General features: G+C 35.4%; 5 protein-coding genes and 1 pseudogene across 6 annotated transcripts in view; 3 read left to right on the top strand and 3 right to left on the bottom strand.

The window, feature by feature from the left end:
• Positions 1 to 1,446: 1,446 nt before the first annotated feature.
• On the bottom strand, positions 1,447 to 9,332 carry LOC147279244 (ubinuclein-1-like). Of its 2 annotated transcripts, none has more exons than XM_086251511.1 (13): positions 8,795 to 9,332; positions 8,134 to 8,220; positions 7,928 to 8,020; positions 7,703 to 7,779; positions 6,467 to 7,067; positions 5,209 to 5,308; positions 4,950 to 5,059; positions 4,713 to 4,796; positions 3,930 to 4,055; positions 3,072 to 3,209; positions 2,915 to 2,962; positions 2,704 to 2,805; positions 1,447 to 2,283 (listed from the first exon to the last, which is right to left on the bottom strand). In XM_086251511.1, the coding sequence occupies exons 1-13, from the start codon at positions 9,023 to 9,025 to the stop codon at positions 1,822 to 1,824; spliced, it is 2,259 nt and encodes a 752-aa protein (XP_086107637.1). In that variant the 5' UTR covers positions 9,026 to 9,332; the 3' UTR covers positions 1,447 to 1,821. The 2 variants fall into 2 exon arrangements, with proteins under 2 accessions (XP_086107637.1, XP_086107636.1); XM_086251510.1 differs by having other exon boundaries at positions 4,713 to 4,799; positions 8,795 to 9,330.
• Positions 9,333 to 13,796: 4,464 nt separating this feature from the next.
• LOC147279243 (65-kDa microtubule-associated protein 7-like) lies at positions 13,797 to 15,395 on the top strand. Its single transcript, XM_086252015.1, has 4 exons — positions 13,797 to 13,956; positions 14,073 to 14,288; positions 14,677 to 14,727; positions 15,378 to 15,395. Exons 1-4 carry the CDS (start codon positions 13,927 to 13,929, stop codon positions 15,393 to 15,395), a joined length of 315 nt encoding a protein of 104 aa, XP_086108141.1. The 5' UTR covers positions 13,797 to 13,926.
• A 145-nt stretch (positions 15,396 to 15,540) lies between these two features.
• On the top strand, positions 15,541 to 18,123 carry PTAC6 (plastid transcriptionally active 6). The gene is made up of 6 exons (XM_086251529.1): positions 15,541 to 16,146; positions 16,268 to 16,336; positions 16,433 to 16,537; positions 16,817 to 16,936; positions 17,608 to 17,697; positions 17,781 to 18,123. Exons 1-6 carry the CDS (start codon positions 15,628 to 15,630, stop codon positions 17,895 to 17,897), a joined length of 1,020 nt encoding a protein of 339 aa, XP_086107655.1. The 5' UTR covers positions 15,541 to 15,627; the 3' UTR covers positions 17,898 to 18,123.
• A 3,603-nt stretch (positions 18,124 to 21,726) lies between these two features.
• Positions 21,727 to 22,535, bottom strand: LOC147279241 (uncharacterized). Its single transcript, XM_086252014.1, has 4 exons — positions 22,362 to 22,535; positions 22,205 to 22,243; positions 21,977 to 22,063; positions 21,727 to 21,843 (listed from the first exon to the last, which is right to left on the bottom strand). Exons 1-4 carry the CDS (start codon positions 22,533 to 22,535, stop codon positions 21,727 to 21,729), a joined length of 417 nt encoding a protein of 138 aa, XP_086108140.1.
• A 123-nt stretch (positions 22,536 to 22,658) lies between these two features.
• On the bottom strand, positions 22,659 to 24,685 carry LOC147279240 (uracil-DNA glycosylase, mitochondrial-like; annotated as a pseudogene).
• Positions 24,686 to 25,473: 788 nt separating this feature from the next.
• PI (K-box region and MADS-box transcription factor family protein) overlaps positions 25,474 to 26,729 on the top strand; it is a 4,186-nt gene continuing 2,930 nt past the window's right edge. The window contains exon 1 of the mRNA XM_086252012.1: positions 25,474 to 25,477. Within this exon, the coding sequence (XP_086108138.1) occupies positions 25,474 to 25,477 (4 nt within the window). The remainder of the gene's footprint in view (positions 25,478 to 26,729) is intronic.

Genomic DNA, 26,729 nt, shown 5'->3' with positions numbered 1-26,729 from the left:
AATAAAATCGACTTCGAGTGTTCAATAGATTCCTACCGAATTATTGAATATTTTTTGATGGGTATCTACTGATATAGTTTACATATGTCGATTCTGGTGTTCTGAATAAAACTGCAAACAGAAGATTTCAAAATGGAAAAAATTCCTTAAAAAAATGAAAAAATGATCAAAATGACTTCATTTGACGACTCCAATTGGTCATTATGAGTGTCCATTCGCCAAAAATAGTTGATTTTGGTATAATAGGAGTGATGAAATGAATAGTCTATGTCTAGGGTTTTGGTTGCAAAATGTAGAGGTTGAAGATGGTGATTAGTGGAAGAGAGTGGAGTGTGAAGATGAAGATGATGGTGTGGGTGTGGGTGTGGGTGGAGTAGCTAGTGGTGGTAAAGAGGATATGGGGGCGTAATGAGAAAACATGCTTTAAGAAAACAAGATTTCCGATATAGTCATTGTATAATGGGGTAAAAATGTCTTTTGCTAAATTAAGATAAGAATGGTCAACTCAACAACAATGAGTGGTTGTAATAGCTGCTGCCCTTTTCTTGTTTTTTTAACAGCATAGGCTGAGGCTTAAGGCCCAAAACAAGAATAGGCTAGATAGGCCCAACACAAGGGGGAGTATCTTGATTCTTGAAGGCTGAGGCTTTTGCCGGTCCATCTGCAACTCTACTTAAGTGTCAAAATCGCACTAAGACCATTTGATCTAGTTGATATGGTATTTAGTCTTCCTAATATATCATGAGTTCGAATCTCATGGACATAGTTGATTAATAAATAAAAGAGTTAAATATAAAAATGGTTCACAGACTTTACACTAATTCTTAATTTGGTTCACTAACTATAAAAAGTGTCAATTTGATTCACAAATTTTTCAAGTTGTACCAAAGCAGTACAAACGTTAACTTCCATCTCAAAATTAACAGAATTAGTCACATGAAATGTGATGAATGGACTGAAATGCTCCTGAAAATGTGGTCACTTGTTGTGCACATGACCAGTTTCCGTTAAATTTTTCGATAGAAGTTAACGCTTGTACTGCTTTGATACAACTTGAAAAGTTGACCAAATTAACACTTTTTATAGTTAGTGGACCAAATTGAGATTCACTGTAAAATTCATAGACCATTTTTGTATTTAACCCTAAATAAAAATTTGCCAAAATCCTTACCTTAATCTTATCCTGTTATATATAATGATTAACTCATGATGAGACCCTATATCCCTTTGGAGTGTAAAAGATTTAAGAGGTATAACCGTATAAGAACTCTTGTAGATTTTGTAAGGGCTTAGATCCATAAAGTGTTTCTATTTTCTGAATAGTATAAACTACAGGTTTGGTTTAGAAATAATGGAATAAGAGTTTCTAGTCCATATCATATGATAGTTAACCCAAACAGGGCAATTAACAAAGAGGTCGAATCGATGGCAAATCTTCCAACACAGTTAATTAAACAAATCAGATTAATATGAACCAATATTCGACATCAATTTGAAATGACACAGACCAAACTCAACACAACCTGATTACCATCCAAAAATCTAGACAATGTGAGCAAAGAGGAAAAGAAGAAAAGAAAACTACATTGCACAAGAAAATTACAGCTTTTTGCTATCTCTATTTAAACATAAATCTCTAATCCATAACTCATAAGGCACCAGGTAGGAACTTTTGATAATTACAAAAATGGCAACAATCAGTAGGTCAGAATGAATGAAGCCCAACAAAGAAGAAGAAAGAACCAAAAGAAGAAAAAAAATGAAGACTTTGTTACACAAACATTCTTATGTTGTAAACTTTCTACTTGGGCTTAAATTATGTCAGCTAGACTGCTCCACACTTGGAAGGACTGTGGACTGGTGGTTTGATTTATGGGGTAGGCTGGCCGCCTGCTTGAAGGACTTGTGTCTTTCGTCCCCCTGTTGGGAAGGTAATTTCTCTGGCCGGATGCGAGTTTCATCCAACTCCTGTTCTGGTTTCCTCTTCACCTTCTTCTTAGTCACTGCACCATCTCCCATCCTTGTGTCATCAGGGGAGCTGCTTGAACTTCCCTTTAACTTCTCTTGCTTAAGCCTGTCAAGGCTAGGGCCATTGATTGGGCTGGGGATCCGCACAGCTGCTGTTGTGCCAGAAACTGGCCTGTTTGCTGAACCATGACTGCCAGGTTCTGTTGCCAATTTCTCTTTCATATATTGTTGCTGGGCAATTGAATTCGTCTCAACTTGAACAGTCTCCTCTATTCTTGTTGCCAACATCTTTTTCCTCCTCATTTTCTCCTGATCCTGATGAAAAAAATTTGACAAAGAAATGGTCCACATATGAATCAACATGGATAACTACCTTCAAAGTTAAACCCAATGATACATGGAATTGGAAGATATTCAGGCAGTGTGATAAAAGATTAGGTATAAGAAAAATAGAAATGGAAAAGGTCCGCACAAATTTTACATAAATCTACCCATCGATAAAACACAAAGCACTAACAAAATCTGATAAAAGGGTAAACCCATATTTATCGTATTTTCAAAATAGAGAATATAATCCAGCACACTGATTATGTTGATCCAACGTTGGTTCATCTAAGATGTAGACCATAATATGATTATATGATCAACTTCATCCAAGCATAGAATTAGAGCAACTTCATCCAAGCATGAAAATCACTTGGGGTTTAGGTTGAGGGAGTTCACAACTTTACATACTTTATTTCGGCTGTATCGCTCCCTCCGTCTCTCTTTTGACCGACAAATTGCACGTTTGATCCCATGGTTGTCCATGAAACCATTAGGCCACAATCCGGCTAGCTGAATCACATGAGACTAATAAATCAGGAAAGCCCCATGAAAACAACTGAAGACTGAGTAACAACTGTTTAACTGTCTAAATTACAACACGACCCGAAAAGTATAGTACCTCGGCATAGAGCTTTCTTATTTGTGGACCTGCATCTTCATCCAGCCCCTAGAACCAAGAAATAAAGACCAGAGAAGAAGGCAACAATATAAAAAATGTGCTATGAAAATAAAGAAAAAAACTGTCAAGAACAGAAATTGCAAGCTTGAATCAGTACATCAACATAAAGGTCATAGAGATCGCAAATCTTGTCCTCCAGTGCAGCATCCATGCTAAATTTCCTTTTAGAGCCTTCTTTTGCTCCCAAGGCGATTTCTTGAAAATCATTCGATGCTCCAGCTTGTTGTTCCAATGCCTGCAAAAGCACATTATGTAATTTACATTAGAGTCGCACAAAAAGGATATTCTTATTACTCTTGACATTGAGACGTAATACAAGTATCACAAGGGGGGGAAAGGGAAAATTAACAAACGATTCAGCATCTTGTCACAAAGGAACAAACATCTTCCTCAGAAGGCAGTACTTATAACAGGAGTTGCGGAAAAATCCACTGTTCCATTTGCGGCAAAGATGAGGAAGTACAAATAAAGAAAGAGATGAGAGAAAGTATTGTAGGATGACTTGGTCAAAAGCAACAAATATAAGTCACAAACAGCAAGGGAAAGCAAGCTGGGTGATCCAGAATGACCTCTGAATTAGCACAAGTAAATTCCCCATGTAGACGGATGGTGGTAAAGAGCAAATAAAATATATGGCAGAACGCTTAACGGAAAGGAAGCGGGATGATCCATGAGGACAAGGGGAACACTGGATAGAACAGATGTCCAGAGCAAAAGAGATGATGACCTATAGGTTTAGCAGGAGAAAATGCCTGATAGATGATAGGCCAAATAGGATGCCAAATCATGACTTCATATAATCCAGATAAAAAATATAACTTGAACAGTGATGATAAATACAATTATTCCAGTTTCATCAATCATCAATCTTAAGACATTCACCTTTCACCCAGCCAAAAAAAAAAAGGCATAGCACTTTAAACAACACACTTCAGCGAGGCCCTGCTACACATACCTTGGACTCCAAAGATGGGGCCTTTATCTTAATCATTTCTATAACTTCCTTCTTTATCTGTTGAAACCTGTCATCTTTCTCCTTTTTTGCTGATAGACCCATACTAATCATGACCTTTAAGTTCCTCTGCAGCAAAACAAATTGCACAAGCGTAAATGGACCAGCAATTTTCTTTTCAAACAAGAGGCCCACACACCTACCAGCGAAGTAAAATAAAAAGAACTGTGCAACCCATTAAGAACAGCATTACTGTGATATGTCAAATCTTGTTCATAATAAAAAAAGAAGATTTATTCATCCATAGTGAACATAAGAACATCACTTATGTAAAAAGAAATAATTCTACTTAATTAAATGGTCAATCAAAAACTATTCATGTCAAAGTAAAGAGCAACAAATTACAGTATCTAGGCATTTAACTCATAAGTCAAACATAATACACTAACAGCTAAGACTGTAAAAATAATCCAAGTATTCTTGTTTGATTTTGTAGTAACAAAAATTAACTTATAGCAACCTCATAAGTCAGAAATGATCCAGAAGCTTTCCACAAGTGATTAAAGAGCCAGAACCATGCTCTTGATGCTGGCTTCCAGAATCATCACCAAAATGATAGCCAATTATGAAAGCTTCATACATTTGTCAAATTGCAGCATTTTTTACACTAAGTTCCAGAATAATAAGTAAACATAATTTTAGTTTCGGTCCTGCACCTACTAAGTGAAAAATAAAGAACAGGTATTGGAGAGTCGAAGCTTTTTATAAGACAAAACTGTAATATACCTTTAATGTTCTGAGCTGTATTAAGTGACCGAGAATACTCATAAGCCGGTTAAGTAACTCTTTTGATATTTTCCCATGGGTAGCCTGCTGCAACAAATAGAACATTTATATTTAAATTTAATGATGGATTTCAAGTTGAGATGAGTGTATGTGTTGAAATTTGTAAATATGACAATTTAAATAAAACACAACACCAAGAGTTAAACAGTTACAATCAAATTAGCTTATTCAGAGTACCGCTAGTCTAGCAACTTTAGCAAGCTTCATCTTTATTTCTCTAGGCAATCTCCTTTTAATGGCTTGGGATGAATTATCAGCCTCTTGATTTTCCACAGCAGGTGGCCTAGCTGTAATTGTACACAGAATAACAGATTATTTGCAAGGAGCTTCATCAAATCATCATCAACGAAGAATAGAGAGGGAACTAAAACAAACCCAAAACGTCATTTAGAACAAAAGAATATAATAGAAATGTCAGAAGAATAATAGAACTTACATTCTGCAACCATCTTCTCTAACTCCTTAATAGCCTTTTCAAGCATTGAACTTTTTGGCCTTACACTAGAACCATCCCTTTTGTGCGCATGTGAAGTTTTCTGCAGAATGTTAATGTTCAAAATAAAAAGATTCACAACTACCATCATGAAGAAAAAGTACAAGCTGGGAAATTTGCAGATGGTGATGCATAGGAACCAAGAGGAGTTCAAGGATAACTTTCTAATACCTTTAAGGAGCTCAATTTATTACCTAACACATATGCACCTCTTCCAAAGAAACCAAAAAACAGAAAGTCCATCCCTCGTGTGCCTTAGTATATTTTTTATTCTATCTTGACTTCTTGAGACATAAATGCAAGTCATAAGTAGGATCCCTTCGGTGCCTTTTTAAGGAAATTTAAGTTATAAAAAATACCTTTCATGTGCAATACCTTCATGATTAGGGGCTATCTATTGTGAGGCAAAAAGATAATGCCACTATTTCTCATCTTTTTATTTCCTCCTTCCCTTTAATTTCCACATTCAAGGGCAGTCTCTCTAGCACACATCTTGTGTACTTGGGATGGCTTTTAACAAACTGTTTTACATTTTTGTTTTTTAGCAAAATGAGATGAAACACAATTAGAAACAAATTTAAATCTTACAGAAATATTAGAGCATATGCCAATAAGATACCCATGTCCACCTTTTATATAACTTCAGAAATTTGCAAAAGGTAATAACTGCAATGAAACTTTTTGTACTTGACCTAATTAAAAGGATCACTTCGATCACTATTCACTTCAAAGGAGGTTCAGAACAAGCAATCACCAACTCAATGCTAATAAATAAACAAGTTTGTAATCCATTAACTTTTTTCACATAGGCACACCCTTGTCAAAGTGCATAGACCTTTAGAAATAGCAAAAAATTGCCACCCTCTATGATGTCAATGAAAAAATAATAAATAAATTCCCTGGAAATGACTTCCTTGTGTATTCTTTAGAGAAGGATAGTAGAGCTTTTGAAGGGGTAGAAGTGGAACTCTCTCTAATGGAAATGAAATATCATATCTTAAGGAGGCTTTTTGAGTGGATGACAAAGACTCCTCCAGTTTCCTTTGGCTCCTCTTTAAAAGTTTGCACTTTCTCTATGTTTTTAGCTAAAATTTAATCCTTGTGTACTCAGTTGGCACCCCATGACACCTTTCTAGTACATTTTCTTATTTCCAAAAAAGAAAGCATAATAATAAAGAGATTAATATACAATAATACTCACTGCTGTTGGAATGGAGTACTTTCCCTCGGTGATATTAAGGTCAGGCAGTTCACGAATCCCATTTTTCTCTCTGGCCCGAACTGGTGATTCCAGCTCATCAGCATTACTTGATGGTCTTCCAGATTGGGGTTTGGTTTGCACATAAGCACTTTTGTCATGGTATTTCTGATATGTAGCATCAGAGGATCCCCCCGCATCTTTAAATCTGTTACTTGGGTCCTTGGACAACAGGACTCCTGTCTTCTGCTTATCAATATCCTTCACCTCTGCTTGCAGAACAGAAGCATCTCCATCTGAAACTTTGAAAAGAGAAGGATCCATTATTGTTTTAGAATCAGTAGACTTCTTTATGGATGAAAGTCCAGAAGCATTCAACTGATTCTGAAATTTCACATCTTCACGTTGTTCAGTGGTTACGGCAATGGTTTGAGTGGGAGAAGATGAGTTCTTTGCAAGTGCCGATGTAATCTTTGCTGCTGCTGTCTTTCCTACTTTTGCATGTTTATTTGGGACATGACTGTCATCATTTTCACCAGGGCTCTTTGCCTCTTTTCTTCGCCTTTTCTTTGGTTGTTGGTTAGGTAATGCAGCTGGTGCGTTACTAAGGACAAAAAATCAATAAAAGGAAGAAAAACATCAAAAAAAACAAGCACCATAATGTCAAAAGTTCATGAATGAAACTCAAACTGAATGCATTCCGTAGGCAAACCCACTTTCTCCATTGATGTAATAAGTAGCAAACCCCAAAAATATCTTCTCATGTTCAAATTGTTAAGCAACAAAGCAATTGGGACAAGTAGAAACTGCTATACCAGTGTTCAACCAGGACAAAAGACGGCAAATTCGAGTGTTTGATGGAAACAGATACCTTATAATCCCTACTGGAATACATAACACAAAGTGCATATGAAATTTCACATATTTTCATACCTATAGTACATGTAGATCAAAGAAAAAAATATTTGACATTCCATCTGTTCTCTCAAATAACACCTATGGCTTTATCTTACAATTCCACTTTTATGATCTCAAAATGCAGAGAGCTTGTTAAATTTGTGATTTTCATAGGCCATGGGATGGGCATCTGAAAGGAAATATTGTTGAGGAAATATGGCTTCATTGATTACCAAAATAAAAGAATAAAAGAAGTGAATAAACTCTTCTATGTAATAGACTATGCAACTAAGAAATATATATATATATATATAATCAAGAAAAGGATCTGAGGAAACCCACATGCGTTCCAGTTTTCCCCTATTAACAAAGAATCCATCGTGTTTTATTGCTGAATTATCAACTTCAAAATATTCATCCTGCATAACACATAATGAAGGAATATTATGAAAGGAATAAATACATAAGATAAAGTTTGTCCAACAACCGCAGATTAAATCAGCAGTCAGCAATAGCACAACGTCCAACATATACATGAAAATAAGATTAATGGATAAAGATACCAACCAACTCGGCATCATCAATAAAAGAGTCTTCTGTATCATACTGATCATCATCAGGAATATCATTTAAATCTTCATCATCACTACTATCTTTACCCTGATTCAGTGAAATATTATTGTAATGGATAAAGCACATTTTTTATGTTACAGAGAGCTGCTTGATAGTAAGAACCAATAAGAAATATCATTAATAAAAAAAAATTAAAGTACCATATAAAGGCGTTCAATCTTCTCAATAACAGCACTAAAACGATTTGGCGCAGCTTCATCTTGTACTTCCTCTTCAGATGTTTGTACCTATTAAAATGTGAAGCACAATTAAAAGAGAAAAAATAGATCATCATAGTGCATGGTGCGAAGACAACTCCTTGTCCAAGAAATGGCATGTCAAGGGAACAAAATGCAGATTGTGCATATCTGTTAGGCACAAAATCGTACTCAACCCTGTCCCATTAAACTCTGATAAATAGTCATTAAATGGAGTTAATTCCATTGACATAAGACGCAGTGCAAATGAAAATCTTAATTTTGTAAAAAACATTCATGCAATGCAACAACGCAACCTACATTCCCAACTTCAATTTGTCATATATTTTGAAAACAAGCTATGAATTTTAACTAAGCATCCAGCTACAACTGTTAAGTACATAACTAGAAAGAGTAAGTCATCCTTATAGTAGAGTCCTTAAACCAATTCCACACAGTCATTGACAAGTTTCACCAAAAGACCAAATTACATGAACTGCAGCTAATGAGAAAAATCTCAATTTTATTACAAACAAAAGAAAAGCCCACAAACCCATTTACCAAACCACATAAACACAACGAATAATACTCAAAACCACCATTTTTAAGAATTAGAGGGTCTCACCGGAGCTATACGGGACTCGAGGCTAGGGTGAGCGTTGGCGGGAGGGTCAGGGGCAGAAGTGGAAGGTGGCCCATTGACCTTGTTGGTGTCCCTCATGAGCTTCTTCCATGAGACTATGGTGGTCTCGCCGGGTCGGAGCTCCACCGTGAACATTTGCCGGTCACCCGCTTTCAGAAACGACGACGAAGCCCTCGACGATTCAGCGCCGCCGCCGCCCTTTTCGTCCTCCATTGGAACTGATGATGGACCAGACCAGGTCGACAGTTCTAGGGTATTCGGATCGAAGACTCGAGAAATTAAGATGTGAGAAACATTGGAGGACCAGGTAAAGCCCTAGATAGATAAAATTGGTTTTCTAGAGAGAGAAAGAGACGGAATTTTGGGTAGTGAGAGAGGGGAATGGAATGGTGAGATTGGGCGGGATAGATAGAATCTTTTTATGGAGAGCTTTTAACTGGAATTTCTGCACTGCGGGCTTTGAAAATTTTTCTGTCTTCTTTCTTTTCTCAGAAACCGAAAGAGGGAGGGAAGAGGATCGGACGGGTGTGATATAACGGGCCGGACCCGAACCCGGCTCAGTTTTAAATACGTCCATGATATATGTATAATTGTATATTATGGTTTGTGGTGTCCGGTAGCGTTTTATGTATTTACATCTCGTCCGTTAGATATGTATAGGGTAACATTCAAGCAATAATCCATCTATTTGCCTATTGGTGGCATCTAGTCTTACCTTTGTGAGAGGATATCCTTAGTTCAAATAATATGGACAACCGTTATTAGTTAATAAATAAAAAAAATTAACTTTAATAGATTATTTAAATTCACAATTTTAGTCTATAACAAGGAAATTTATGGCACCTAATCTTTTTTATTTTCAAATGAGGTTTTAAGTTCAAAATTCATATTGTTAATAATAATAAAGAAAAAATATAACAAGATAATTAATAATAAGGTTAAATACAAAAATGGTCCATGAAATTTATAGTGAATCTCAATTTGGTCCACTAATTATAAAAAATGTCAATTTGGTCTATGAACTTTTCAAATTGTACCAAAGCAGTACAAATATTAACTTCTCATTGAAAAATCTAATAGAAATTGGTCATGTGCATAGCAAGTGACCACATTTTTAGGGGCATTTCAGTCCGTTCATCACATTTTCATGTGACCAATTCTATTAATTTTCATATGGAAATTAACGTTTGTACCGCTTTAATACAACTTGAAAAATTTGTAAAAGAAATTGACAGTTTTTTTAGTTAATTGACCAAATTGAGAATCAGTGTAAAGTTTGTGAATTATTTTTGTATTTAACCCTTAACAATAACTAGTTGATTTAGGGGTGACACCAAGTCTTCTCCTTTGTAGAACATCACTTCCAATATGTAAGACTGTAGGAGTGTGAAAATGTTCACATGCGAACATAATTTCAATCGAAAAATGATGTCAAATTTAGGGGTGGGCACGGTCCAGTACAGTCCAGTTCCCCCCTTAAACCGTGCACTGGACTGGTGAAGGTTATCCAGTCCGGTCCGGTGCTAAGAACTAGACGTGAAGCACTAGAACTGGACCAAACTGATCTGTAACGGTTCCAGTTTGGTCCAGTGCACTGTTTGGGACTGGGGCTCGAGATAGAGGAGCCGAGAGGAGAGATCGAGACACGGAGACAGAGGGGCTGAAATCACAACCTACTGAACAAGAACAGTGCACTGGACCTCGAGACAGAGGAGCCGAGAGGGGAGATCGAGACACGAAGACAGAAGAGCTGAGATCACAACCTACTGAACAAGAACAGTGCATTGGACCTCTAGACAGAGGAGCCGAGAGGGGAGATCGAGACACGGAGACAGAGGAACTGAGATCACAACCTACTGAACAACAACTTGATGCTCATCAACGTACCCTTCAGACAATTCAAAAGTGCAGCATATTTACTGAGAGCAAGTTTCTGCAGGTTAAATCCATGTTACAGCTTGCATGAGCACTGATTTGGGCTGCAGGGCGACCCCAGAAAGGGAGATCGAGAGCTGACTGCGAGTGGCTACTGAAAGAGTGAGTGAGACCGAGAGTGAGATAGTGAGATAGTGAGAGGTGAGAGACCTAGAGAAGAGGTGAGACCGTGAGAGGCTGAGAGCTGATGACATTCGAGATCGAGAGAGGGCGGCGCGACACAAGTTTGGAGACTGAGTGAGACAGTGAGTGTTAAGGTCGAGAGGCGAGAGTGAATGGCTGAAATGTTGAATAGCCTGAATTGAATGAGTGATCAATTGACTAAATTGACTAAATTAGTCAATTTACTAATTTAGTCATCTAAATTGACTAGATGAGTGAGTACTCGGTTGTTTCAATTGGGGGTATTGGGGTAATATTTGGTGACTAAATTAGTCTAATTGAGTAATTGGGGTTTCAAACTTTCAAGTTTCAATTGGGTAATTGAAAAATTTAAGAGTAATTGAGGTTTCAATTGGGTAATTTACTCAATTGACTAATTAGTCTAATTGGGTTTCAATTGGATACTAAATTACTAATTAGTCTTATTGGGGTTTTAACTTTCAATTGGGGTTTCAATTGGGTAATTGACAAATTTAGGAGTAATTGGGGTTTCAATTGGGTAATTTACTCAATTGACTAATTAGTCTAATTGGGATTTCAATTGGGTACTAAATTACTAATTAGTCTTATTGGGGTTTCAACTTTCAATTGGGTAATTGACTAATTTAGGAGTAATTGGGGTTTCAATTGGGTAATTTACTCAATTGACTAATTAGTCTAATTGAGGTTTCAATTGGGTACTAAATTACTAATTAGTCTTATTGGGGTTTCAACTTTCAATTGGGTAATTGACTAATTTAGGAGTAATTGGGGTTTCAATTATGGTTGATTGGGGTTTGGAACTTTGGGGCCTTTGGGCAATTGGAAATAAAAAAAACATAACAAAAATGGTTTAGGGTTGATTGGGGTTATATAATATATACTTATATACTTATTACTTATATATGTATAGAGTAATTAATATAGTTTAGGGTATATGGTTATAATTATATTAGGGTATAGGGTTATAGTTGATTATAAGTCTAATTGAGGTTTCAATTGGGGTTATATACTTATATAGTTATTAGTTATATATGTTATTATGTTATATACTTATTACTTTTAGGGTTTAGGGTATAGGGTATAGGGTTTCGTTTAAACTTTAAACCCTAAACACTAATACATAATTTCCCCTATTAGAATATTATAACTATATACCATACCCTAGAACTATAATAATTTTAGTATATAGGATTTCGTGTATAGATTATAGAATATAAATAATATATATACTAATTTTATTATAAAAGGTAAAACTAAAATTATACACTAAAAAATTATTCTATATATAGAATATAGTTATATAGGCCATAAGTTATATAAAATATATTTTAGGGTCTAAAAAATAGCTAGGTTAATATTAAATTTTATTATCTAAAATGTGTAAAATGTATGTAAAAATATGTGTAAAAATGTGTATAAAAATGTTTAAAAAGTGTATAAAATTGTATAAAAATTAAATATGTATAAAAATTTAAAATATATATTAATTATTCGGTCCAGTCCAGTCCAGTCCAGTTCTGTGAAGTGCAAAACTGGACCGGAATTAGATTGGACCGGTCTGGTCCAATTCGGTCCCAGTGTTGACCAGTTTTGGTCAAAGCGGTTTTTTACGGTTTTTTTCCCCAGTTCGGTCCGGTTCACACGGTTCCCGGTTTAAATGCCCACCCCTAGTCAAATTGTCAATCACTCTGCACTTTATAAATGTTGCAAAATTTAGCCTCTTAGATAACTAGTAAAGGCAGTTTATCAATTTTTCTAATTGTTTATCTGATTTTTTTTATAAAAAACATTTAATTTATGATATAGAATTGTCATCGTAGAATCTAGGATTTAGCTTTCGAGTTTGAGATTAACCCTAAGCAATGAATGGATACCAATTGATTTGTATTACAAAATTTTGATCAATTAGTGACAATATTGTAGTGCGAATATTTGAATTCGAAGCAACTTGTGTGTGTATCTCTGTATGTATATACATATATATAGAGGTAGAGGAACTTCATTGCTATTAAATAACCTTATTTAAGGGACACATTATGAAGTCTATTAATTTCACTTTATACTTCAATAAGTGGAATTGTTTATTTTTTGGAGTCTTTATTAAAAAATTTATTTTAGAAAACTTAAACAGATTAAAAATCATTTAATAATTTGATTAAATAGTAATCATTTGGAGCAACCTCTCGTGACTTGTAATGAGCCCCACAACACACTGTGTCGTCTCAAAATGAAAATTAACTATATATATAATATGGATTACATTATGGATAAAAGTGATATGTTGTCCATTTCCAAGTTCCAACCTATTAGGTTGACATAAAAATATTCAATAGATATTAGGCTAAAATTAGCCAAATTAGAAATTGCTAAACCAATCTAAAATATCGAAAAATTATTAAGTGTATCCGTACACTGTTATGTGGTGTAATTAATTCAACGTATAATAATATATGTTAATAATTATAAACCCCCTAGTTAGAGATAAAATATTTCATAACCTCTACCCAAAATCTATCTCTCCTATAACCCCCAATCTTACACTTAATATTTTCCTAAACCCCCTAGTCAACTAATACCCAGTCAAGTTTAACTCCCCATCTTTTAATTTTCCAGTTTTACCCTTTTTTTTTTTCCAATTATAACCCTTGAAAAAAATATCAAGCCCACATTTCTGAAATTTCTCTCTCTGTGCGTGCTCTCTCTCTCTCTCTCTTCCGCGGTTGTCGTCGGCGCGTGCACCGCCGTCCGGCGACGGTTGCGGGCGATACCAGTCCCATCACGCTCACCTCTCCCCCTTCATCCTCTCCCTGCCCTCCACTCTCCGCGAAACTGAACGTCGACACCGGATCGGGTCTAGGCAGACCCGAGCTCCCCGCCGGAGATCTGCCAGTTCCGGCGACGACGAGGTGCCGGACCGCCATGGATGGCTTCCTCTCGTCGTCCCGAGTCCACTGGTGCCATCAGAAGATTTGGACGACCCCTAGGCCCGCCGTTTCGAAGGAGAGAAGCCGGCGACATCATTGTCGGCGATCTCTATGTTCCGGCGACCATTTCCGTCGAGTCAGGTAGCCATGTCATAGATAAGAAATTGTTTGCGTTTTGGATGCTCTGGACTGATGCAGATCCATTTAGTGTATTTTTTCTATATTGTGATAAGTTGAGTGTACTTTCTGTTTTGCAGTCTGACCGCCTTCACAAGGTTTTGGAACATGTGAACGAGGTTCATTCTCTTTGTGGTGTGCTTGGCTTGGATTTTGGCCAGATTGTTAGTGAAGTGGATCCTAGCTTGCACAAGACAAGCATAGAACAGTCCACAAACATCAGCAATAGCACATTGGAAGGTCTAGAACAGACCATTGTCAAGTTGAAATCCGAAAGGAAAGCTCGAATGCAGAAGGTAAATGCTGATCCTACTGTAAATGTCGAGTCAGGTCGACATCATTGTGAAATTTATGTCTTTTATCATGTAGATTCTTTTGGTCTTTAGAGCTAGGTGTGAAAGTTTGTTGGTTTTTAGAGCTGGGTGTGAAAGTTTGTTGGTATGGTAATTGTTGCAGGTTGGTTGATTGTGGTGGTGGTGGTGCAGTAAATGTCATGCTTATTTAATTAAAGATTAAAATGTTATTTAAATGCTCCTTAACCATCTTTTTATTGATGGCTAAGGAGCATTTAAACATTTATTGATGAAACAGTTTCAGTGAAACAGTTTCAGTTCGTGAAACATGAGTTTTAAATGAATTTTGAATGAAATTATGGTTCTGAAATATGATGAATCAAATTTGCAGGTTGAAACAGATCGAGGCAGTGGCGACTGTCGTGTACTCGTCGCGCGTGAGGTGATCAGACGACGTTGTATTGTTGGCTACTCCTCTCATCTCAATGCTTGTTGTATTGTTGTTTTTTTTTTTTTGATAAGGTTGCTGTGTTCTTTTTAGTGAAACGGAATTCAGTAAAGGTGTAACTGTTTTAGTGAATTGCAATTTGTTTTAGTAAAAGTGTAATTGTTTTTTAATTAAGGTGTAATTGCATTTTAGTCGAGGTGTAATTGTTTCATCACTTAATTCAGTTTCAGTAAGTGAATTCATAACTGAATTCTTCAATTTAGTGTAACTGAATTTCTGAAATTCAGTTTCAGTGTAATTGAATTCTTGAAATTCAGTTTCAGTGTAACTGAATTTTTGAAATTCAGTTTTAGTGTAATGAAATTCAATTTCAGTGTTTGATTTTAGTTTTAGTGAAATATTGAGTTTTAGCAAAAACTTCAATTAAAAAAAAAAACAGTTTCACCAAAATACAGTTACAGTGACGTCAGCATGCGTCAGCGCGCGTCAGTATGCGTCAGAAGGGTAATTTAGAATTATAAATTTTAGGGGGTTTTGAAAGAGTTTCTAGATGGGTGGGGGTTTAGACAAATTTTTTTGGTGAGTAGAGTGTTTAAAATTAGGCACTATAATAATATTAATAGATGTTATATTTATACTATTAGAGTATAAGATTACGTTGAATTAATTACATGCTAAGCATGTGACTGTGTATACATTACGCAAAATAATTTTTCCAAACCACTTTTAAGTATGCATCTAATTTGGATAACACCATGTTACGAGTCAAATTCAAAACCCGATTAAGCTGAAACCGTTAGTAGCTCAAATTACAGATAAACATCGGCGTAGCGCGCGCGCTGTTACCTCACTTCACTCCTCATTTCCTCATCCAAAACCTCAGAAAAAGCAGCCATGAGAGCAACCGCTCTCGTCCTCACTCAACCGCCACTCTTCTCCCGCAACCCACTCTCCACACCCGCACCCCTCCTCCTTCTCCACTCTCCACACCCCCTCCACCTCCCCTTCCTCTCTCTCAAACCCACTCCCAAACACCCCTTTCCCTTATCCCCGTCCCCAAACACCCCCTCGTCCTCCTTCGTCGTCCGCGCCGACGACGGCGACGGCGACAGCGCCGGTCCCGACGACTACGACATGGACGACGAGGAGCTCGAGGAGGTCGACAACAAGAAGGACTTCGACATCGAGTACGACCCCTTGGCCGCCGCCGCATCCGCCGCCGCCGATAACGGCGACGAGGACATTGACATGGTGCAGAGCAAGAGCTTCGTCTTCACGCAAGGTTGGGACTCGGACAAGGTGGTGGATTATCGGATTAACGAGGACGAGTTTCACAAGATTAGCTTGCTGGACTGCGATTTCTTCATAAGAAAACCGCCCGACCCCGATAACGACGTCTATGATTTCAGAGAGGTTCGTCTTCTTCCTTTTTTTTTTTTCTTAATTTGATTTTATTTATTCTAAATAAGCAAAATTAATTTCTTAAATTTTCAGCTTTTGTAGTATATTTATGTGTATAATTATATTAATGTAGATGTATGTTACTCCTCCGGACACAGATGTATATGCGATTCCTAGGGTTCTTGCTCCAATGCCTCAGAAGGTACTCTAGCTGCACTAAATGTTGATTTATTGAGGCCAATTTGGCATGTCATGTTTGTTTTGTTTTGTTCATTCTTTGTGTGTTTCAAATGTTTAGTACATTCGCTGTGCCAAGAGTGACTTTGGCTGCTACAATGTAACTGAGCCACCCATTGATGCTCCTAGAGACCCATTGTATAAGTCCGAGAGGGAGATTCTAAAGGTACGAATATGATTGAACTATAAATTTGATTTCATTTTGCGCAACCATTGAATGGGCAGGATGGAAAATGAGTGCATTTTGATTGCATGGAAAGGGTTCTAGATGTAGCATTACCAACCATAAGAAAATTGGAGGTCATTGTTGCACTGAATGTGGTTCTTTTCAAGATAAATAGTTTGAGTATCCGAATGGATGGTGTTCTTAATCTTCGTCTTTGTTGATAAATGAATGTCTCGTTTCAGCGACAGTATCACTCATCAGGCAGCTGTTCTGTTTCAGGTTTTCTTGACAAAGCACTACAGGAACCGGAGGTTGGGCGACCCTGATTTTGTACTGGATTTTGAGGAGATTTATGTAATTGATTCCAAAACAAAGTCTATTAGCAGAGCAAAAGTTTTGGTGAGCAATTTATTTTTTCTATTATGCTTTCCAAATTGGTATTTGAGATTCTTCTTATGCTGCATTGTATCACAATCTGCTCCTGCCCTTCAAATTTTTTAAAAAGCCTTTTTGGTTTAGATGAATCATATTGCTTACACAGTTTCTTTATCTGAGTTTGTTAAAAAATTGACGGCAATAGCCAATAATGCTTGTGCTAGTTACGAGTTTATCTTCTCTTTGGAGTTTACTTTAGATCCTTACTAAAGAAAACCAGCAAAACTTTTAACCTGTAAAGGATTATTTTGAATACATGGATTACACGTAATTTTTTACTAGATTTGATACCAAAATCTAGAAAATCCCAATTTCCTTTATTTTCTGACCTAATGCTGTGACTGTCTTTGAGCTTATGTCTTTGAGCTTTATGTTTTACCCTTTCAACCCCTTACATAGTGAAGTAATGTATGACACTGGCTTCTTTGTTGGATGAATCATTAATAATATCATCGTAGATTCTGATTTATTGGACTGTGTTGCTTGCACAAAGGGGTCCTTCTATCTGCCTTTTGTGGCATGATTGCATTGTGAATACTTGAGTGTTCAGAATGTGAGACATGGAGTTCACGATGGGACAAATGCAGCTTATTTGATTTCTTATGCTCTTTCAATGCTTGTTATGCCTTCTATAGGTCAGTGTTCCAGGGGGAAGAAGCAGAGATAGAAGACATGACCTGCTTGTAATACGTGATAATGGAAACTCATTCAGAATAGATCATGCGGTAACCAACTCTGGTCCAAATTGCTTCCTTTAAATTTAGTTGTTATTCGTCATTTGGTTCACTGTTTTCTTCTATCATGTCAGAGTGAAAGAGATGATCCCACCACCGTGATCGAGAGGGAAGAGTGGGATAAAACCAGACGGGACATGGAGAGGCATCTTAGCAAGCTACGGGACTTCCCTGTTTCAAATTGGTTCTAGTTCATCTGCATAATTGGAAGATTACATCCTGAAGACACATATGCAACAAAATGTGGATTCCGCTCGAGAGGTGTGACTATGTGCAGGGCCGGAACATAGAAAGGACTAAGAGCCCTACAAACTTTTGGAGAAAAAAAATGTCACTTGTAAAAGATTTTTGTCTTCTCTTCTACGCATCTCATGAACATTATAAAGATTCTCTAAATTAGAAGTAATTTTCTAACCATTCAAACGCTTCAGAGACTTCAAAAATAAAATTTTTAAAGTACTCTATATGAAGACTATGATAGACATCAAAACAACATTTCAACAAAAATAAAAATAAAAAAGTCTATAGAATAATGCTGAGCTGATCTGTATAAGCCTGTCAAATTATTATTATTATTTCTGGACAACATTTATCTGTTAAGGGTAAGCTGGTCAAAGTCTAGTCAGCAAAGTCAGCAAGCCAGGCTTATACAGCTCAGCTCAGCATTAGTCTGTTGTAATTAGTTGAGTCTGTTTTGATTAGTTTACAGGTTGTTAAGCTTAAGCCTGATTACTCGTCTGATTAGCTTACTCTTCTCTCTGAAAAAAAAAAAAAAAAAACATTCTGTAACAAAATAGTTCAAGAAATCAATCTCATTTTCTCTCATTTTCTTTCGTGTTCTCTCTGCTTTGTACTCCTGCCATGAATCTTATCATTATCCTTCTCTAACATGAAACATATATATAATTCCACTAAATAGTCTTAATAAGAGGATAAAGATGCATCACTCTAAATTAACCCCTCTTGGGTCACTCTAAAATTCATGTATAATCAAGGGCCTGATACTGTAGAATAACCCTAGAGAGGAGACTATGAGCCTATAAGAGGGGACAAGGAGAATCTATTTTATGGCCCAAGGGGAGAACCCTTGCAACAAGCATGGGTAAATCTAGCCTATATGTCTAGGTAGCCACTGAGAAAAAGAATGTGCTAGTGCTGTGCTGATTGGTGATTGGTGATTGGTGATTGGAATCTTTAGAGTTTAGACACCAACCCAAACTTGGGAATATACATAGTTTGAGGGAGTTCAATATTCCAGTCTAAAGGGACTAAAAAATAAAAATTTCATTCAAAAGCATCCTTTTCCTGTGAGACTGTGACCTCCTTATCAACCCACAATACATACCGGGAGTAACTGGACCCATGTGATGGTAACTTACAAAAATCATAAAGTGACAGTAAAAACTGGATCGATTCTGCTGCATCTATGTTGACTGCACTGAAGATTAACTTAGACTCTTGCTGTTCATTTGGATAATCAAATACTTCAACCTGACATTACAAGGTCTTATACTACTTGCATTGTTTGGATTTAACTTAAGACCCTATACTGAAGAATGATTTAATTCTGAATTGTAGGAAGGAAATGAGTAATTTAAATCATTTGGTAAAACAATTATCTTTGATACATTATATTTATGATTATAATTCTGTCAATCATTGATGTATCTAAGTTTCCCATACTTTAATAGTTGATGACAATCATCGAAAACAATAATAATTATAAATGCATTAATAAGTATGTGAGAACGAGAAGCACAATAATATTATTTATTTACATTATTATATATATATTGGATAAATCTTACGTAAGTTATTTACGTGACGAATACTAATTATTGATGTATGATGTAAACCACCCTTTAAAACAAATATATGACAATAAATAGCTAGGTTCATTAATAAGTATATGAAGTACACAAGAATATACTTTGTGTTCATGTTAAGGGATATTAATATTTAAATAAAAGAATAACATAAGATAACTTTCTTAACCCTAAAAATAAACAAAAAATTGCAATGAGCTTGGCCTTGGCCTGTTTAAGACTTCAAGGTACAACACGAGCACATATGCCCACAACCCGCAACCCATATGTGCTTGTGTTGTACCTTAAAGTCTTAAACAGGCCAAGGCCAAGCTCATTGCAATTTTTTGTTTATTTTTGTAGGGTTAAGAAAGTTATCTTATGTTATTCTTTTATTTAAATATTAATATTTAATTTGTTGTTTAAACGAGTCATGCCTCGTTCAATCTCATTTAGTGCTTAAGCTCGTGTTATGTTTGGCACTTTGGCCTCGATGAGAACGATTATTAAAAGTAAATAAGTAATGATAATTATTGATACATTAATAAGTATGTGAGGCGCACAAGAATATTCTTTGTGTAGATGAGTTTTGCAAAGAGTCACCTAACTATATGACAATTGACAATCATTGATGTATATAAGTTTTCCATACTTTAATAGTTGATGACAATCATCGAAAATAATAATATATAATTATAGATGCATTAATAGTTGATGTATTTATTGTCATATATTTGCTTTCACTACAACATAAAACGTCATTCATAGCACTCAAAAAACGCTATAAAAGCCATATAATAGCATTATCAAAAACATTATGACAACCGACGTTATAATAGATCAAACTTTTTTATAGCATTTTTGGAACGCTATCAAAAAACACATTTATTATAGCATTTTCAAACGCTATAATAGATCTACTACTATAGCATTTCTAAAACGCTGTAACATACAAGAAACGCTATTATTGGGATGCTATAATATTTTATAATAGTGTTTTTGTATTTTTATAATATTGTGTATAATAGCATTTTTGAATGTTATTATATGTATGTTCTATAGCTTTTCTTAAATGCTATTATAATCATTACTATAGCATTTTAAAACACTATCATTCTTTTTTTCCAAGCATTTAGTGAACGCTATAGTAGTTATTGTTGACATTTTTTTGTGTCTCCCAAATTATTTTTCTTTGCGTTTTTAAATTGCGTTTTAATGTAAACTTGATATAAATAATATATGCAAAGACAAAAATAATTAAATTAAAAACTTTCATTATATGACCCAAAATAACTACATGGTCAAATATACAAAAGTACCAAAATATAAGCTTACATTGTTGAGCTAATAAAAAATTATACATTTTACAATAAAAAGGAATTAACATAACATTCTCTCAAAAGAACTTGATAACATGTCCATCAAATGCCTAACTCGTACATGCTTCAACTAAAAACATCCCCACAAGATCAAACCTGTGCATGTCCCAAATTCCTGAAAAAAGCTGCCACAATCAAACTTGAATGTCAAAACAATGAAAAAAAAAACACAAAATCTCAAGTCCCTCACAATAGAAAGTAGATTCTAAATGTTAGTCTTACATAATTGGCAGAGATTATCTTCTATATATATACTATTAAAGCTACAAATAGCAGCCACTTTTCATTAGAAGAATCAGGAGTTGTACATAAATCTTCCAACTTCATATTTCACTCAATCATTCACTTTCATTATTTCATTAGCAAGTACAACTACTAACAACAATCGCACTATGAATATCTTTTACAAGGGAAAAAAATGAATTCAATCAATAAGCTACTTTAGGTAGAAGTTTTGACACTCACGGTTAGTTTTACACTTAGAACACATCATTCTTCTTGCCAAACTCAATATCAGATTTCCACATATTGCAAAAAAGAAATTAACAACCTCAAAAAGTAAAGAAGAAGAAAAAGAAATGGATAACATCAACTTTCAGTTTGATAATACGTGACAAACTGCAATATTATGAGCATGTAATACATTGCCTTATGTAATCGACATAGAAGCAGTAGCAAAAAGAGTGAAACTTTCCATAAATGGTAGCAACTTACACCAAACACTGCTCTTCTCATTGGACCATTGTATTTGATTTGGACATTGAATAGGCATAAAATGCCTTCAATCTTATGCTAGAAATAGCATTATTTGTAGAATTTGGGCCAGACCCAAACTCTTACGAGGGCACAATCTGAAATTTGCAGACATATAAATGGGTCAAGAAATGCATACCAGATCCAGTTGCATATATAAATGCAAGCCCTTGGCCAGATAGCTTCAGTCTTAAAAATCCCTATAGTGACATTAACATGGCAGTCAGATAGACAACAGAAAACAAAAATGAACGTGCTTTGAGAAACAAATTAAAGAGACAAAATAAAAAATGATTGAGAAGCAATTTAGAAACTCCTCAATATATATCTCACCTCCGCACCAGGAATAACATTATGTGACCTTTGATCAATTGTATTACAGACTTTAACATCATTGACAGAATAAAGGAATGCATCTGGCTACAAAAATTATAACAAATTCCCATAAAAATTCAGTTGGTGAAGAAAAAAATTGTTCACAGAAAACTGGGAATAGAAGTTGACATAAAACAATTACTCAGTTAAACAATGAACAATCCCAAATGGACAAGCTGGCTATACCTGGCATAAAATCTCTCCACCAAACATTGCCAAATCAATCTGTCAAAAAAGAAGAATCCATACATAAGTTATATACAGTGGTTAGGATCAAAAGCTATGCAAATGTATCAAGAAAATGCCTTATTGACAGAAATTTGGCATGATTAAAATCACAAACCGGTAGAATTTTTGCAATAGAAGGTGCAGCAATTCCAACAAATCCATCACCTGGACCACTATTGTGAAAAACTATGCTACTGACTTTCTTGCCAAAAAGCCACTGCCACATGCCTACCTCATTTTCAGGAACAAAAACATTTTCTATTTGGATAGACCCAGACATAAAGCACATTGAAGCTAAAATTTATTCATAATCAGTACACATGTAATAGCAACAACAAATACACGCAATTGATCATCAATCAAGCTCACTAAGAAACTGTTCTATATATTTTATTGATACTAAAAGCAAGAATCACCCTTTGGTTACAACATACTTTCTGCAAGACTCTTGCAACTTATTTTATTGATAAAATGGTAAAGACAAGCAGCAAAAACGATTGGCATTTCGTGAACAATCTTGTTTAGAACAATATCGAACTAACAAAATTACCAGTAACATCTTTTCTTTCTTTGACCTGACTGGTAACATATTTTTATGAATCTCATTACTGGTAGTATAAAAAATAGTTGTAAAATCTAAGACAAGCAATAAGGCTGTGTTAACATAAGAACAATTTAGGGCAAGTAGAATCTCACTAGTGAGAATAACATTGAGCAAGAGAACACCCTAGAATCAATTTGAAAAATGAATGTCAATCATAATTCACAAAAGAAACCTGGACAGCCCACTTTTCAAGATTGCCATGAGATGAGATTGAACAACCAACATCTTGGTGAAGTTCCTTGAATATATTAACCAGACTGGACACCCTCTGAACAGAGAAAGACAAACCCATAGCTGTTGAATCCCGTAGGAAAACAGAGTTCACTTTTATCTTCTCATTGAAAACTAACCACAGATATGGAATTTTAGATTCCCAAGCATTGACAGAGTTCTAGACAAACAACAAAGAACAGAAAATCAAACTAACACGTAATCAAGGGCATTACTTTATATTGATGATACATTGATGAGATGAACAAGAATGCTTACCGAGTATAGCAGCACCTAGCCATCCTCCATAGTTTTCCGCAAAAATGACTTTTCATTGTGCTGCATATCCATTTCTGTCAGCCCTCAAGAAAATCATATAAGAGGAAATGAATCATATAATGCATATTGGGACAAATCAAATTTTATATATATACACACACAACAAACAGACACTGGCACAATATTTAGCCAATTGAGGACCATGTAGCCAAACTGTGGTTGATAAAGCATTTTTAATTACTTTCCTATGACTATATATTGTAAGTTTACTTCCCCATTTGATTAAAAAAGCCTGTTTTCATCATGGCGTAAACATGATGAATATAATAGATGGAGGAGATTGACAGCATCAAGAACTTAGAGAAATAATTAGAAAATATTATAATCTAACGAAAACACGGGAAAAAAAAGCGCCATGCTTACCACAACAGAGCAAATTCTAGGATACAGGCCATAGCAAATGACTACACGGATGAGATGCTCATCATAGCTCCATGCATTATAGGTGGTTGTGTAGGCATCAACAAGATTAGTATCTTTGACCCGGACCATGATACGGGTTCTAACCCAAAATGATAGCCTTGACCCGGTCAAAAGGGGTGGAGCTGAGAGTGTTGAAGATCAAGTGAGTCAGCGGATATATGGGAATGTCACCGCCACGGCCGCCGCAAAACTCACTCTCAACGAACTTGCAGAGGTTCTTAGCGTAACGCCTCCACCCACGTCTCCTCCACCAGCAGCTCCTCTAGTTTCACTCCTTTACCTAAAAAATTAAAAATCAGATTTTATTTTTATTTATTCAGAAAGGAAATAAAATGAAAATGAAATTTGGGTTTAATTAATTTCTTTACCTTTGGACTTGGAGTTGGAGACTCTGTCGGAGCAGATAGTGAGATTGCATCTGGCTTTGGCAAGCAGCTTTTGGAATTCCATGCGTGACTTGTGCTCAGCGGTGAGGGTAGAGGCGCACTATCAGATTCGCATTTGGTTTAAGCAGATCCCCAAACTTAGATTTGTCAAAATCCCTTTACCCTAGCCCTAGAATCGAATCAACTTACTCGAACACAATAGAAGTAAAGAAAAAGCGAGACGAAGAGGATGAGGATGAGAGGTGCTTACCTGTGACACACAGGATGAAAGGTGCTGTCTGTGTGATATGTAGGCAATGGAGAGAAAGAGAGGAGAGAGAGAAGGAAAAGATGAGATTTGAGTTTTTGTTTTTTGGATTTACAAAACGTATAAAATTTAAAAGCACCGCTTCTTTTTTCATTAGCCGCTAAAGCACAACGTGTTTTTAAAAAAACGCTATAATAAACAACATCCCCGCGTGAAGACCAAACTTCCATAGCGTTTATTAGTTAAATTGCTATTACTATCTTACAATTTATAGCATTTCGAAAAAAATGCTATAATCATAAGCTACTAATATAGTCTTTTGTTGTAGTGTTTAAAGGGTGGTATATATCAATAATTGGTATTTGTCACATAAATAACTTACGTATGATTTATCCGGCCAATATATAATAATGTAAACAAATAATATTCTTGTGATTCTCATTCTTGCATACTTATTAATGCAACTATAATTATTATTGTTTTCGATGATTGTCATCAGCTATTAAAGTATGGGAAACTTATATATATCAATGATTCTCAATTGTCATTATAGGTGACTGTTTGCGAAACTCATCTACGTACACAAAGAATATTTTTGTGCGCCTCACATACTTATTAATGTATCAATAATTATCATTACTTATTTATTATTAATAATCGTTCACATCGAGGCCAAAGTGCCAAACATAACACGAGCTTAAGCACTAAATGAGATTGAACGAGGCACGACTCATTTAAACAACAAATTAAATATTAATATTTAAATAAAAGAATAACATAAGATAACTTTCTTAACCTTAAAAAAATAAACAAAAAATTCCACTGAGCTTGGCCTTGGCCTGTTTAAGGTACAACACCAGTACATATGGGTTGCGGGTTGTGGGCATATGTGCTCATGTTGTGGGCCATATATGTCGAGTTTAAGTTTTGGCTATATAAGTTGGCATGATCACGACATATAATTATTAAATGAGTTAATTAGCATGAGTATGAAACGAAGCACAAATTGGCTAAACTTATGGGTTGGTCGACTCGACACCACCCCTTTGACACATCTATTGTTACGTGGATAACTATCTTTAAGATTCATCGAACTTGTAATTGATATACTCAAAGAATATTCTTGTGTGTCTCATTTAGTTATTAATGTGTTAGTGATTATTTTAATTTTCTGGGTGTTATTTATATATAACTATAATTTGTAATTGGCCCTTCAAAAAAATTGTTTAAGAAAAGAAAATGATCATTACCTATAATTAGGATGAGGGATCACCCCTGTAAATCAATCAACTACCTAAAAGAGAAAGTTTGTAGACATATAATATATGTATATAGGGCCCTTCTAATGTAGGATCCTACAAATAATTTTATTTGTAGAATTCCTCACGGGGCCCACTCTATGTAGTTGTTCAATAATCCAAACCGTATGCCTCTATTCATAAATCATCTTTGTAAAAAATTAACCAAATCGACAATCATTTATCTATTTAACTTTAATCAAACAAATAGACAAATAAAATATATATTTTTTATAAAACAAGTCTATTTGTTACATTTGTGGATCATGATGGGTCGTTTTGTCCGATTTGGGGTCAAAGAGTTAAAAAAAATGAAGTGGGGACTGGGGAGGGCAGGGTTAAAAAAGATTTTTTTTTTGTACTTAAAGGGGTTATTTAATATAATTTCAATTTTACATATCCCAATTCACAATAACCTTTTCATAGTCGTTCACCTATATGTATAGGGACTTAGGGACTGTACAGAGAGAGGCCATTGATATATATATATATATATACAAGAATATATAACAAGTATAGACCAAATCCTAGTCGTCCTGTTTGATGACCCTGACTGTTTGACTCTCGGAGGTATCATACTCATTTCTTTGTATTCAGGGCACATAAAAACTCACTTTGTTTCCTTGTTTGTTCCCTCCCTTTACCCACTATTATTTATTGAGGAAAACACACATTCACACATTGATATCTCTTTGATTTGATGGTTAAGATTTGATTATTATCCATATTTAGCTCCATCACTAAAAAACTCTAGACAAGACCCTCACAAACTTCAAGACCCTTAATTCACGTAGACACACATAACATTTACATATATACCAATTCGACCACAAAAAAAAAAAAAAAAAAACATTTACGTACCAATTAATTAAAAACACGCATACATATGGTGGCCTAGTCCTATTCGACCCCCTTAATTAAGCCTATATTAAGGAAACCCTAAAAACCTTGGAGTTAAAAGCATGACAATTAATGG

Source organism: Dryas octopetala, chromosome 7 (assembly GCF_963921425.1).
Source record: "Dryas octopetala chromosome 7, drDryOcto1.1, whole genome shotgun sequence".
NCBI lineage: Eukaryota > Viridiplantae > Streptophyta > Magnoliopsida > Rosales > Rosaceae > Dryas > Dryas octopetala.
This window is presented reverse-complemented; position numbering and strand designations above follow the sequence as displayed.

Excerpts from the sequence above, each read along its gene's own strand:
- LOC147279244 (XM_086251510.1), bottom strand. The coding sequence starts at position 9,025 with ATGGAGGACGAAAAGGGCGGCGGCGGCGCTGAATCGTCGAGGGCTTCG. Across the intron at positions 8,221-8,794 it reads TCGAGTCCCGTATAGCTCCG|GTACAAACATCTGAAGAGGA; the intron begins GTGAGACCCTCT and ends ACATTTTAATAG. Across the intron at positions 5,060-5,208 it reads AGAGAAGATGGTTGCAGAAT|CTAGGCCACCTGCTGTGGAA; the intron begins GTAAGTTCTATT and ends GTACAATTACAG.
- LOC147279243 (XM_086252015.1), top strand. The coding sequence starts at position 13,927 with ATGTTCCGGCGACCATTTCCGTCGAGTCAG. Across the intron at positions 13,957-14,072 it reads GACCATTTCCGTCGAGTCAG|TCTGACCGCCTTCACAAGGT; the intron begins GTAGCCATGTCA and ends TCTGTTTTGCAG. Across the intron at positions 14,289-14,676 it reads GGAAAGCTCGAATGCAGAAG|GTTGAAACAGATCGAGGCAG; the intron begins GTAAATGCTGAT and ends TCAAATTTGCAG.
- PTAC6 (XM_086251529.1), top strand. The coding sequence starts at position 15,628 with ATGAGAGCAACCGCTCTCGTCCTCACTCAACCGCCACTCTTCTCCCGC. Across the intron at positions 16,147-16,267 it reads ACGTCTATGATTTCAGAGAG|ATGTATGTTACTCCTCCGGA; the intron begins GTTCGTCTTCTT and ends ATATTAATGTAG. Across the intron at positions 16,337-16,432 it reads TTGCTCCAATGCCTCAGAAG|TACATTCGCTGTGCCAAGAG; the intron begins GTACTCTAGCTG and ends TCAAATGTTTAG.
- LOC147279241 (XM_086252014.1), bottom strand. The coding sequence starts at position 22,535 with ATGTGCTTTATGTCTGGGTCTATCCAAATAGAAAATGTTTTTGTTCCT. Across the intron at positions 22,244-22,361 it reads CTATTGCAAAAATTCTACCG|ATTGATTTGGCAATGTTTGG; the intron begins GTTTGTGATTTT and ends CTTTTTTGACAG. Across the intron at positions 21,844-21,976 it reads ATGTTATTCCTGGTGCGGAG|GGATTTTTAAGACTGAAGCT; the intron begins GTGAGATATATA and ends ATGTCACTATAG.